The sequence below is a fragment of the Doryrhamphus excisus genome, chromosome 17 (genome assembly GCF_030265055.1).
Source record: "Doryrhamphus excisus isolate RoL2022-K1 chromosome 17, RoL_Dexc_1.0, whole genome shotgun sequence".
Lineage (NCBI taxonomy): Eukaryota > Metazoa > Chordata > Actinopteri > Syngnathiformes > Syngnathidae > Doryrhamphus > Doryrhamphus excisus.
Genome location: NC_080482.1, coordinates 8,081,079 through 8,096,207, shown reverse-complemented (window position 1 = coordinate 8,096,207; position 15,129 = coordinate 8,081,079). Strand labels below are relative to the sequence as shown.

General features: G+C 40.8%; 1 protein-coding gene across 4 annotated transcripts in view; it reads right to left on the bottom strand.

The window, feature by feature from the left end:
* The window catches only part of cadm4 (cell adhesion molecule 4), a 63,296-nt gene extending 48,424 nt beyond the window's left edge, over positions 1-14,872 (bottom strand). Inside the window, exons 1-2 of one of the 4 annotated variants that reach the window (XM_058054103.1) lie at positions 13,622-14,872; positions 1,410-1,556 (exon numbers count right to left, since the gene is read on the bottom strand). In XM_058054103.1, the coding sequence (XP_057910086.1) occupies positions 1,410-1,556; positions 13,622-13,745 (271 nt within the window). In that variant the 5' untranslated portion in view covers positions 13,746-14,872. The remainder of the gene's footprint in view (positions 1-1,409; positions 1,557-13,621) is intronic. The other 3 variants (XM_058054101.1, XM_058054102.1, XM_058054100.1) reach the window with 3 other exon arrangements.
* Positions 14,873-15,129: the final 257 nt, after the last annotated feature.

The following is a 15,129-nucleotide window of genomic DNA, read 5'->3' as shown; positions in this document are numbered from 1 at the left end:
TGCCAGTTCGTGCATAGTGGCTCGCTGTGGCGCCGAATTAACCGCAACGCGGCAACATGCAGAGCGATTAATTTGATTAATTTGCCACAACAATCACATAATCTTTGGCGCAAACTGGCACCAACTGGCGCCGGCCCAGTGGACTCCTAGCATTAGCAGGCTACCAGCAGGGCTGCACCACTTTTTATTTTAGGGTTCTAGAGTGACTCAAATGGGAAAAAGAGTTGTTGATTAGTTTGATAAGTTGTTGCTTATCCGTTTGTAAGTTAGCAAACTAATTGGGGGACGATGTCTACAGCTTGTGTTCACTCTCGACACACTGTGATGTCATTAAGAGCCGCTGTTGGAAAAAACTATCAGCAACTGAGCGTTCAGGGCCATCCCTATGTCTTTCTTTCATCGTATGTCTTTCTTCCAAATGCGAAAACCTCATCATCTGAAACTTTGACATTGTTTAATACAACATTCTGACTACATTTATAGGTCAAAAAAGTGGAAAAAGCATAAAAACATGAATGTCATAATGTCATAAAAATGGCGAATGTCATAAAAATGTTTTCTATGCTATAACTACAAAATATTGCATTTCTTAACATTGAATCCTATTCTAAATTAATTTATGGTAGCCGGATCTGGAGCTAATTAACCGCTATGAACAAGGCTACTTCCTGGTTCAAGAGGACGACGTAAAGTTTAAATTATAGGGCAGGGGAAAGGGTTGTTTGTGGTTGTTTATCTGTTAGCAGGCCACGTCTTCGTTCATGGACGGGACAGGGTTTGAGGGGGGTACAATTTGATCAAGACACAAATATCGAAAAGAGAAAATAAATACAGCAATGCTATTTGTGGTTATTTACCTTTTTCTTCCTGACAAGGCTACTTCCTGGTTCAGGATGACGTAAAACAACAGGATATTACATTCTGACTACATTTATAGGTCAGAAAAGTGGAAAAAACATTAAAAACATATTTAGAATGTCATAAAACTACAAAAAATACTGCATTTATTAACATTGAGTCCTATTCTAAATTCAATTATGGTAGCCGGATCTGGAGCCAATTAACCACTATGAACAAGGCTACTTCCTGGTTCTAGAGGATGACGTAAAGCATTCTAGGACAGGGGAAAGGGTTGTTTGTGGTCGTTTATCTGCTAGCAGGTCACTTCTCTGTTTATGGAGGATGACGGGACAGGGGTTGGGGGGGACAATTTGATCGTGACACAAAGAGAAAATAAATACAGCGATGCTATTTGTGGTTGTTTACCTTTTTTCTTCCTGAAAAGGCTACTTCCTGGTTCAGGATGACGTAAAACGACAGGATGATACCGTTTTTTTATTCAAAAAAGAGCATTTGCATATGTGTGTTTTCATGTCCGAGTCGATGAGTGTGGCATAGCCAATACGTACCCCGCGTCCCATTGAAGAAAAGAGTCTGCCGGCGAGGATTCTGGATGACCACAATCGATCCGTCATAGTTCTGCAGGCGGCAGGAGATCTGGGCCGTACCACCTTCCAAGACTGTGACGTTTTCTGCCTGGACCGCCTGACAATAAGCTGTGAGAGAGTGAAGAGAAAAAGTTAAGAAACATTTCTATTCTGCTATTCTTCATACAGTATGAAAGACAAAGCAGCAATTCTAATAAGCATTAGAATTACTGCCGTTCATCTTTTCACATATACAAAACACAAATGCATCTAAAAGCGCACACACAATTAATTACTTAAACAAAAGGACAACCTGAGCTGTTGCTAGGCAGCCGATTTAATTACTCTCTGTTATCATAATTGAAGTGAATGTAGCATAAGCAAAGAGAAGACCTGTGTAAGTGAAAATTATTCTTAATGCGACCTTTTACACTAAATAGGTAGTCTTTATGTTTGGAACACAGCATTCTCTGTACTCAGCTAGGAGGATGTCATGCATGGATATGTTAAAGACACGTAAAGAATTCATGTACTCTTGTTTCGGTGTCATGTCATGCAAGATTAAATCCAAAAAGTACTAGAAAAAAAGTAATAGAAGCCTGCATTTCTGACAATCATCTCTCATCCAACATAGACATGTATAGAATACTACATATTCACAGCAATTTTGAATGCCTCTTCTGAATGCCTTATAATTAAATTTTAGTTAATGTAGCCATTTTTATGCTTGAAAATGCTTAATATAGACGGCAAACCTACAATAGAAGCCTGCATTTTTGATGATCAACTCTGGTGCTTGTGTGTCTCATCCAACATAGACATATATATAATACTACATATTCACAGCAACTTTGAATGCCTCTTCTGAATGCCTTATAATTGAATTTTAGTTAATGTAGCCATTTTTATGCTTGAAAATGCTTAATATAAGCAAAAAATAAGATGCCTAGATTTTCATAATTAACTACAAAACTAAAATGCCAAAATGAAAGGAAAAGTACACAAAACTGAGGCCCGCCATGCTGTTTGGTCTAGAGACAGTGCCACTGAGGAAAATACAGAAAGCAGAACTAGAAGTAGCAGAGATGAGGATGCTGAGGTTCTTATTGGGAGTGACCAGGATGGATAGGATCAGGAACGAAGTCATAGTTAATCACAAAACTAAAATGCCAAAATGAAAGGAAAGGTACACAAAACTGAGGCCCGCCATGTTGTTTGGTCTAGAGACAGTGTCACTGAGGAAAATACAGGAAGCAGAACTGGAGGTAGCAGAAATTAGGATGCTGAGGTTCTTATTGACAGTGACCAGGATGGATAGGATCAGGAACGAGGTCATAATTAATCACAAAACTAAAATGCCAAAATGAAAGGAAAGGTACACAAAACTGAGGCCCGCCATGTTGTTTGGTCTAGAGACAGTGTCACTGAGGAAAATACAGGAAGCAGAACTGGAGGTAGCAGAAATGAGGATGCTGAGGTTCTTATTGGGAGTGACCAGGATGGATAAGATCAGGAACGAGTACATCAGTACATGTTAGAGACTTTGGAGATAAAGTCAGAGAGGCCAGACTGAGATGGTAGAATGAAGATTGATAGAAGGATGCTGCGTTTAGAGAAGAAGACCAAAGAGGAGGTTTATGGACGTAGTGATGGAGGACATGAGGGTAGTTGGTGTCAGAGAGACAGAGGCGGTTCATTTGCTTTGGCGACCTCTGAAGGGAAAAGCTCAAAGAAAAAGAAGAAGATTTAACCAGAAAACAGCATGATTTTTCAAATTTATATTTCATTTAATATTCTTATTTTTAAATTAGCATATTTTTGAAAATGTTTGATTCCAACCACAGTGTGGCAAGGGACGACAGTACTACCGACTTGATTGTAGCCTGCGGCCTTAAGCCAAAATATCCACACAAAGATAAACGTCCCAATAGTAAAAGCTACTGATGGGTTAAGCCCCACAAAGATAGAAAGACAAGCGTGCACACACCCCACACCCCCACACCCCACACCCCACACCCAGATCTGTCATCTTCCAAATAAACCTGTCTGACCCAAAAATCCAAATATAGTTAGAATGAGACACAGCAGGGTGTCTCTTTGATGTCACCAGTCGAGCAACGAGGACACCAATTAATTAAGGTTTGATCAGAGTGCCCACTATGTTGTACGCCAGCCCCCATAACGGACGCCGAGCACTGCAGTTTGACTTCAAATGACACAAACAGTAATTACTTGTGCATGGCAATGAAAAGGTTCCATAAGGGTGACACTATACAGAACAGCCAATATATTTGTATCTGTGTGTATTGGGAATTTATGGATATATATATATGTACAGTCTATATTATGTCTCCATATTGTGTGTTTTTTTTTCATTCCAAAATGCATATTTAAAAAAAAACAGAAATTATTGCATCACTACCATATGTATAATTCATTAATGCTTTCATTTTCTACCGCTTTTCCTCACAAGGTTCGCGGGGGTGCTGGAGCCTATCCCAGCTGTCTTTGGGCGAGAGGCGGGGTACACCCTGGAATGGCCGCCAGACAATCACAGGGCACATATAGACAAACAACCATTGAACATGCAAACTCCACATAGCGATGGCCGAGAGGGGAATCGAACTCGGGTCTCCTAGCTGTGAGGCCTAAGCGCTAACCACTTGTCATGTTCCAGACCATACCATGTAGAATCTATCGGTTCCATCCATCCATTTCCATCCCCTTATCCTCACAAGGGTGGCGGGGGTGCTGGAACCTATCCCAACTGTCTTCGGGTGAGACAAACAACCATTCACACTCACATTCATACCTATGGACAATTTGGAGTCGCCAATTAACCTAGCATGTTTTTGGAATGTGGGAGGAAACCGGAGTACCCGGAGAAAACCCACGCATGCACGGGGAGAACATGCAAACTCCACTCAGAGATGGCCGGTGGAAGGTGGAATTGAACCCTGGTCTGCATGCTAACCACACGACTAAACTTGAATAAAGTAAAAATACTCACCCTTTGAAGGCGCCTCAACTACAACTAGAAATACTCTACTCTACTGCAGTTCGACTTTTGATATATACTCAGTCTATGGCCGAATGCCTCACCTTTTTGGGCAAACCGTCCCTCACTTGAATTATGTGCAGCATGGGGAATCGGACATAACGTCATTGGGGATGGCACATAGACAGTGTGTTGAAAAATGGCGGTCCATAAGGGTGAATTACCATGTACCATCTAGTATACCATACCAACTAATTCAATTAGACCACATTCTTGTTTCTCTTTCAATACTGTCCCACTTCAAGTCCGTCCATCTCGGTCATGACAAGTCGACTGATCAAGAGACGCTGTCTGGCTGAAGAAGGATGCCATTTAAAAACAATGGCTGCCCCAACTTTGGTTGCTGGGGCGATGAGTAATAACAGCCATTAAGAAAATAATTGCGACGGCGATGGCAGGTCGTGACGGCTCCCGATATGAATCACAATATTGATGCAGAGAATAGGCTCAGTAATGACTACAATTAGTGGCAATTGTCAAGCTTGGGGTCTTTGTTCCCCACATGTCTTTATCTTTCTTGGAGTTCAATATCTGCTGTGTCTTTCTTGTTTTGCCTGTTATGAAGAACATTTTGCTTAGTTTCATTTTTTAAAAAATCATTAAAAAGATGAAAATCAAGCTGCAGATAAAGTTGGACGAAGGGATCCGGAGTTTAATAGCAAAAGCACTTCCTATTATATACTTTTACTTCCTGTTATCTGTCTATATATGCTGTGTCAGCATCCATCCATCCATTCAGTTTCTGTACCGCTTATCCTCACGAGGGTCGAGGGCATGCTGGAGCCTATCCCAGCTGTCTTTGGACGAGAGGCCGAGTACACCCTGAACTGGTCGCCAGCCAATCACAGGGCACATATAGACAAACAACCATTCACACTCACATTCATACCTATGGACAATTTGGTGTAGCCAATTAATTAATTAACTAAGGTTAATTAACTAATGTTAATTAATTAACCTAAGATTCATGTTTTTGAAATGTGGGAGGAAACCAGAGTAATTGAGGTATGCATGGGGAGAACATACAAACTGCATACAGAGATGCCCTCAGGGGGGAATCGAACATGGGTCTCCTAGCTGTGTGGCCCGCACACAAACCACCATTCACTGTGCTGCACAACTTACAACAGAACATCCCAGCTGTCTTTGGACGAGAGGCCGAGTACACCCTGAACTGGTCGCCAGCCAATCACAGGGCACATATAGACAAACAACCATTCACACTCACATTCATACCTATGGACAATTTGGAGTCGCCAATTAGCCTAGCATGTTTTTGGAATGTGGGAAAAAAATTGAGTACCCGGAGAAAACCCACGCATGCACGGGGAGAACATGCAAACTCCACACAGAGATGCCCGAGTAGGGAATCGAACCAGGTCTCGTAGCTGTGTGGCCTACATGCTAACCACTCGTCCCTGTGTCAACATACAATTTTTAAAACTATGTTTTTTTTCTATTTCCCTACAAAATATAAAACTAGAAATACTTTTAAAAAGGTGGGATTATTATTTTTGTTTTTTGTATTTTTTTCAGAAACCTAAAGAAAAATTTGGCTAAAATGAGTGGGCCAAAATTCTTCCACAGCTCTCAAGAGACTGACAGAAAACCCACACATGCATGGGGAGAACATGTAAACTCCACACAGAGATGCCCGAGCAGGGAATCGAACCCGTGTCAGCCAACAGTGTTAAAAAATACATTTTACAATCCAGCAGACGCAGCAAAGTAGATCAACAAAGATGCTAATTTTTTTTTACAATTGTTGCTAGCCCGAATTGTTGCTAACCATTCTGAAATGACTCTATATTACACAACAAATATGAAATCATTTAAATACACATACTTACAATATTTGACTGTAGTGTAAAAACATAATTTTCAGGTAAAAATTTTATATGTAACTATGTAGCTGCGGACACACTAGTAATTTGTTCATGGTTGCTTGTTGCTAGGCAAAATTCACTGTGCTCAAATGACATTGAGCAGCACCATAAGTTTGAGTACAGTCATAAAAGTGAATGTCTCTTCTGTATTGAATATAAAATAATACAATGACTGAAAAACAGTGCCATCCTATAATCCACTTATATTAAAAAAATATAAAAACACCCTTTTGAAGAAAATTAGCATCAGTACCAAACAAAAAGTTGGAAGTGACACAACCCAGCCGAGCTAGCACAGGTGGAAGATCGGACGACAGGCGCTAACAGCGAGCTAGGAAGTGAGAGTTGATGGTACAATAACGCAGCTGGCGGCGGTCGCCGGGAGGAGGGCGCTATGAAATATAAGTGCGATGACGCACTTTGGCGTCTGCGAAAAGCAGCTGGCACAGCACTTTACAGGCGGCCATTGAAAATCAAATGTCACAAGCTCAATGATCGTTCGCTCACTCAGAGGAAGACGATGAAGAAAGGATGGAGGGAAGGAACCTCTGTGACGCCTGCTATTAATCTGACCTCCAATGAAATGTACAACCCTATAAAACACTTCGCAAGCAGGAAAAACAATGGAACGTGGAACACTATCAATATCAGGCCCGGGCGGGCGCCATCAGTGTGTTCGGGGTAAAAAAAAAGCAATAATTCTCGATCCAGCCAAGCGGGGGCAGTATTTCATTAAGCCTTTTCTCATTTGCTTGACTTGCCTTGTTGCCTTGAATAAAACAAGAAGGCTTTATTTACTACAGCAATACATAGCCGAGGCTATCATTTGTCAACATGTACGCAACAATAGCTTTGCTAGACTAGAGCTGCTCCAAGGCTGAACAATGCTAAGTTTGAATCACCGCCATATTGAATTCTGTATTCCTGCTTACAATACTCATTGCAAAATTAATACAAATGTTAAAAAAAAATAAAAACATTACAAGTTCTGCTCTATTATCAGAACCCTGATAGCTAAAAATATCAAATACGGTGCATCAATTCAGCAAATAATCTGTACTTAACCATTTTTATTATCATACAATTCAATACAAAAATATGATATATTGTTGCTACACACTGAAAAGCATGTATCTGCAATTTTTGAGGGGGATGAAGGTATTTTAATGGTTTAATCATTTAATCAAAAAAAACAACAAGAAAGCATTTTGTCATATAATTTGGAGATACAGTCGTGCATTTTTTTATTGCAGTTAATTGGCTCCAAACCGGCAGTGATAAGTGAATTTCTGCAAATTAAAAAAAAAAGTTGAATCTTTTAATCCAAAAAAAACAACAATAAAGCATTTTGTCATATAATTTGGAGATATAGTCGTTCATTTTTTATTGCAGTTAATTGGCTCCAAACCCGACAGTGATAAGTGAATTTCTGCCCATTTTTTATGGCAGTTAATTGGCTCCAAACCTGACAGTGATAAGTGAATTTCTGCAAATTAAAAAAAAAGTTTAATCATTTAATCCAAAAAAAACAACAATAAAGCATTTTGTCATATAATTTGGAGATATAGTCATCCATTTTTATTGCAGTTAATTGGCTCCAAACCCGACAGTGATAAGTGAATTTCTGCCCATTTTTTATTGCAGTTAATTGGCTCCAAACCCCACAGTGATAAGTGAATTTCTGCCCATTTTTTATTGCAGTTAATTGGCTCCAAATCCAACAGTGATAAGTGAATTTCTGCCCATTTTTTATTGCAGTTAATTGGCTCCAAAGCCGACAGTGATAAGTGAATTTCTGCAAATTAAAAAAAAAAGTTTAATCTTTTAATCCAAAAAAAACAACAATAAAGCATTTTGTCATATAATTTGGAGATATAGTAGTCCATTTTTTATTGCAGTTAATTGGCTCCAAACCCGACAGTGATAAGTGAATTTCTGCGAAGTAGGATCCAATAGTTAAAGCATAGCATACTTGGAGCATTTTTACCATTATTAGAGCCCTGTAGGTATGAAATAACACCCCTATAGTCACCATATGAGCGACTGCTGCTGCTTTAAGGAAAGATAAAGCATAAAGCATTTTGTCATATAATTTGGAGATATAGTCGTTCATTTTTATTGCAGTTAATTGGCTCCAAACCTGACAGTGATAAGTGAATTTCTGCAAATTAGGATTCAATAGTTGGAGCATAGCATAGTTGGAGCATTTTTACCATTATTAGAGCCCTGTAGGTATGAAATAACACCCCTATAGTCACCAAACGAGCAACGGCTGCTGCTTTTTACCATTATTAGAGCCCTGTAGGTATGAAATAACACCCCTATAGTCATCAAACGAGCGACGGCTGCTGCTTTAAGGAAAGATTCCATTCGGAAAAACTCCTCATGTAAACATGGCTACTGTGGCAACAACATTAAACTCCATTCGTATTGTTGGGGTCCGGTATGGAGGACAGGGTGGGATGATTGAGGTACGAGGGAGGTGTTGGGCTGGATTTGGGAAGCAGCCACTTGAACCGCTCAATCACGGCAAATTCTCCTAGCTCCTAGTGGGTTAGCTTGCCGAGTGACCGCCCCGGCTCCATCCTTGAGTGTGTCAACGTAAAGAGATGTGCTGTGTCAGTGTGCCCCCAAACGAGCCCCCGTGTGCATCCTTGAAAGAGTGAGAGGGCCATCGCCGCCGCCGCCTCCCTATTCATTATGTCTCATTATCTTTCCGTTGGAAGCCCGCCAGGAGCTCGTGTTTTCCTCCATGGGCGGGATGAGGATTTACAAGAGAATCGATGTAGGAGGGGGCGACAATTCACAACCTTTTGCGTTATTACTGCTTTTAATTTAAACAATAACATCGCCTCATTTTTTTTCTACTTTCTCCCCCTTTTCCGGGATAAGGGGGAGGGGGGGGGGGCAGTCACCTACTGGCAACTACTCCATCTTCTCCCATCTGGATGTCCAATTTTCCCATCATCCCTTGAGTCAGTGATGCGCGCCAGCCTCCGCACCGTGCATGAAAATGTATTTTCTGCAAAAATGAACACTTGCTCCAGGTTAATGACAGTTTAGGTGTAGCGAGGATCATCCAGCTGACTTTGAGCTTCTAATACCCCCCCCCGTCCCCTCTCTCCACCTCCCCCGCCCACATCTACGGTCTAAAATTATCACTCCATCTCTCTTTTCTATCTCTTGGCAACACTCTGCCAATCAAATGCAGAGCAAAGGAGAAAGAAATATCTTCTATAAATAAAACATAATCCTTAACAAATCTTGCTTTTTCTCATTACTTGCATGCTATTGATGTCCTCGCCTCATTTCACCTCCCTGCCACGGGACTCACTCACTCACTCGTCCGCCATTTAAACACTCAGGACAGCAGAGAAGCAAAAGTACTGGGACGCTTGGCCACATAGGAAGTGGGAATACAAAGTTGGTTGCCTCTGCTTCAAGAGTGAGGAGTTTGTCAAAATTACTTGTTTACTATCCTTCCACAAAGATGGTGGACATTGCATTGCATTGCAGTTTTCATTGAGAAACATAGTTAGGTGCCTCATTATGCAAAATGTACTTTTAAGCCACTATGAAAGGGGGTGTTTTTTTATTGGCTTTCTGCATATCTTAAAGAAACAATGAAACAACTAAAATACAAAAAAAGAACAGTGATTGTACAATAATAACACATAAAATAAGGTTGAATTAAAATTAAAATTAAAAAGAAAATTCATTTATTTTCATGTCTGTGCGCTAACCACTCGACCGCCATGCCGATGAAAAAAACAAAACAAAACAAACTTATATATTAAATATTAAAGATTTAAAGCGTCATGAACATTATTTTTCTTAAATATGTTTGACCGTATATCGTTTATAATTATGCTCTATGTTGTTCATTTGTTTGAAATTGAATGTTAAATTAGTAAAAAAAACATGTCTGAACTTGGCAGAAACTCGGCCTGGGGACGTCATCTCAAGCAGAGTAAACAAAACTAGTAGACTAGTTAGCTCGTTAACTTTGTTTGTTGTATTGTGGTTCAAAATAGTACTCATGTAAGACTACAGTGAACTAAGCCAACAGGAGGGAGGTCCATTGTAAGCGGACATATTTCTGTCTGGACTGCTATGAAGAAACACATTTATAAGAAGTACTTTAGTTAATTTACCCATTGTTTTTGCTTGAAAATTCATGTAGGTAGAAAATAAATATGATTTCTGTAGTATTTTTTTATATAATAATACCATAAATAAAATGTTATTTTTATATATTTTTAAAATACATTTCTTATATAAAACCCACCTCTTTAAATCTGTTTTTAATGTTTAACTTTTTACACCTGACTGCTGTGCCCCGCCCCGCTTTTACTCATGTTTTAACTGTACTCATGTTTTTACTCATGTATTAACCAATGAATGTTTTATTTTGGTGTGTCTTTTATTCTGTTTACTTGTTTTATTCAACTTCATTCTTTTGTAAAGTGTCTTTGAGTATCTTGAAAAGCGCTATACAAATAAAATGTATTATTATTATTATTTATTATATATATATATATATATATATATATAAATATTTTTATATAAAATAAACATATAATAATAGGCTGTATTCGACCACAAAACGGCATGATTTATTAGAAAAACTGAAAAAATGTCAACTTTAAAGTGGTCAAGGGACAAATGTACACTATTGTGGGACCTCTGACACTTAAACTTGATAATTAAGTGTATTATTGTGTTGCCAACAAACAGGCTGGCAAGGGACAATATCACATTCATGATGCCCCTCAATGAACCACCGCTCTCCCAGTAACGGTGGCACTCGTGCAGCCCTATGTCACAATGCTACCACCACCATGCTTAACTGCAAAGAACCAGCTTTTTAGTCGTGGTTGTGTTGACTGATTTTGAGTGGATAGTAAATCCACAAGCTGTATAGTGACTATTGTGAAGTATATTCATGTTTCATGTGTATAGTATTGTCCCTCGAGGAGATACACTACCATAACAATGCTCACTGAAACATGACGGCTGTACTTTTTTTTTGGAAGATATTGTATCTTCATCCCTGCTGCCCACACCTTAATCCCATCCTACATGTCCTACCTTCTCCGTTCCTGCTCTCATGTTACATCTTCCATATCACCACTCTTCTAAGGAGTATCATTCCTATCTACCTTATCCTGGGATTGCACCTTTCCATGTTATATTTCTGACAAAAGCCTCCTCCCTTCCCACAGATGCTGCACTTTACTTCCCCCCCGTTTGCAAATCTCACTCTTTTTTTTTTTTTTGGAAGGGTGGACCAAGTGGGAATAATTCCGAGCGCCATCTCCACACTCTCCCTGTCGCTATAAGGCTAAATGTGATTTGTTCTGCAGCTCAAGTCTGCAGCATAATGGGCACCGCTTCCACAGCGAGCCGGGAGAGCAAAAAGCAAGGACCGAGGAGAGCAGAGAGCGGGACAAGAGGACAGAACAAATGAGTGGAGTGGATATCTTGCTTTTAGCCTCGCTTTCATCTTCTGGTCTGCTTTGGCCTATTTTAATTGGCAGTAGCTCAGCTTTCTCTCGGCTTGTTTTTTTCCCCCCCTTAGTCTTAATCTCCGACCAGAAGACTCTCTATCATTTAAACTCCACCAGGACGGTAAAGCTAATCAGGCGAATCAGCATCAAATTGTTTCTGTTCATTCGTGACCTCTCATTAAAAACATTTTCTTTAATTTGAGCCAATAGTTTTCCTCCCCTACTGAGTCTCCATCTTATCTTTTTCCACTCCAAATACATTCCCATGTTGACCTTTGCGTCGTCTTTTTTTTTTTTAGCATCTCTCCGGTCCCAGCATTCCAGCATTTTATTTCAATCACCGCATCCTCTCTTTTCCCATCCTGCCTTTCCTTCACCATCGTGCACCCATCCCATTACCTCCCCGTTCACCCTTCATAAAGCATCCCTACCATCACCCACTCCTCCGCATCCAGTTAAAAGCCTGGCTCTGTCACACTCCCGACAAGCCAGCAACAATGGCCACCACACACATCCCGACAGCAGCTTAAAGGAAATTTAGGGAGGCGATTACACCACATGAGAGATTTAACACTGCCAAACGCACTGGAATTGAACCCCCATTCCTCTTTTATAGTAAAACACATGATGTATACACTTAAAAGTAGCCAATATGCGTGCCCATAAACCATTTATGAGGGCAAATCGTGAGCCCACCGTTTCACGAGTGGCTTTGTTAATAAAGCAGGCTTTGCTACACATCTTAAAAAAATAAAAATAAAGCCGACTATCCATCACAAGCGGTATGTTCTTGACACACTACACAAAGATGGCGGACATTTCATTGCATTGCAGTTTTCATTGAGAAACATAGTCGGTCCCACATTATTTTTGACCGCTTTTCGTCACGAGGGTAACGGGGGTCAGGGTGCGGGGGGGCTGGAGCCTATCCCAGCTGTCTTCGGGGGAGAGGCGGGGTACACCCTGGACTGGTTCGCCAGCCAATCACAGGGCACATATAGACAAACAACCATTCACACTCACATTCATACCTATGGACAATTTGGTGTCGCCAATTAATTAGTTAAATAAGGTGAATTAACTAATGTTAATTAATTAACTTGTGTTTTTGGAATGTGGGAGGAAACCGCAGTAATCGAAGTACGAACGGGGAGAACATGCAAACTCCACACATAGATACCCTCAGGGGAATCGAACATGGGTCTCCTAGCTGTGTGGCCCCCGTCAAACCAGCCCTCCACTGTGCAGAACAACTTGACAGAACATCTTAATGTAAATTCCCAATAGACAAACAACCATTCACACTCACATTCATACCTAGAGTCACTGGAGTTGCTAATTAACCTAGCATGTTTTTGGAATGTGGGAGGAAACCGGAGTAAACCCACGCATGCACGGGGAGAACATGCAAACTCCACACAGAGATGGCCGAGGGTGGAATTGAACCCTGGTTTCCCAGCTGTGAAGAATCATTTAATAATAATAATAATGATAATAATGAATCATTTTTACCGACTGCGTTTCAGTATAAAAGTCACATAAACAAAAACACAAATTACAAACATAACCATCCACATTCTCCATCATACACAGGATAAGCTGAGCTATAATATAAATTGAATGCATACACGTATACACATTATGTCTCTGTTTCCGCTGACCTGTTTGCTACATAATGACTCTCTTGTGGAATCGATACGCTTTGTCTCCTTTAATAGGGATACATTTGTTGCAACTTACGGGTGAATCGCAGAAGGAGCAACACCAGAATCAGGCTATGCAGGATCAGCCAGATGGATGCAGGACGAGGGCGGCGGCAGCAGCGGTCATGGCGACTGAAGACAGAGCTCGGAACAGGCCTCATTGTATATTGATGTGAACTTTCCAATCAATGGATCCCTCTGTAACACCCAAGCCTGACAAACAAGTCTACACACTAATTTGTTCGCTTTTGCTGGGGTTTGTCTCAAGCAGATACGAATTGTTGTTGTTGGGAAAGTCGCTTGCCAGGAGGTAGAATAACGACAATGCGCATGCAAATGAGCTTGAGTTTGTGCTACTTAGAACTTTCGAACAATGCAAACGCTTAGTCGCAAAACAACAATAGTGCCGGGCCACCTATTTTCGACCACAAGAGGAGACCTGCAACACAGCATTGTACGCCATCAACACAATTAACAGTAAACCACAATACGCTAAGCTGGTTCTACGCACCGGAAACATCACTTTTCCAGTCATAAGAGGCTGAGGAAGGCAAATTTATCTCCGTTGTTGCGTGCAAACTTTTGAACCACAGCAAAATGCATCGCAACACCCACCCCCCCCCGGAGGACTCATGAAATCTAGGGCAACAAGTCTTTTAGCCACTTGCTCGACATATCAGCGGGAACCCGAACGGTCGGGTCTCACGGGAGACACGGGGGACTCTATCTCTCCACAAGTCATCTGCGGAGAGCGGAGGTTAAATAAAATTCGATTGAGAGCTGAGTCAAAGGAGCAGGTCAAAGAAAACGGACAATTTTAGTCTTTTTGGATGGGATAATCACAAACTACTCGACATGACTTAGACCCAGCCTAGGCTCTACACACTCACTTAAATATATGCTTTTTTTTAAGCCTACAATTCCGAGAAATCCATGTATTTTAAGGGATAAAGTTAGCATACCAAACACGACTCCACTGCTCTACATGCCACTGCAAACACTATAGCTTAGCCAGCCAGCAGCCCTCAAAATGGTAAACACCCAGGTGGCTCACCACTGATCTTCACCCCCCCCCCCTTTCAGTTCTGACTTCAACAAAAATACTATCCGATCCTTGAGTGGATCCTGGATATCTCCAGAAAACGTGTCGGCCGTAGATTGACTTCTTTTCCTGTTAATCTATAAACACAAAGAAAAAATTCCGACGTGGTCTTGGGACTAATCACATCCATCTGTCCATTATCTTGTCTTGCTACTTGTTTATATAACGCCGAGTACCCTCCCCCTGATGCTTGACTCCAGTGTGGGATCAGCATCTGCATATTTTGCATACTATTTTGTGAAGGTTAAATGGTTGGTGTATGTGTATGTGTGTGTGTGTGTGTAGTGATGTGACAATGCTTGTCTTTCAGGTCCGCAAACAGTGGCAGCGTGTGTCTGAATGTGTGCTCGACTGTCCACTGTTGACCAAAGCGGGGTGGCAAATTGGGGTAGTGTTTGGCCCTTTTCACTGTCTCTCCTCCTCGTTAATGTATCCATGCAGGC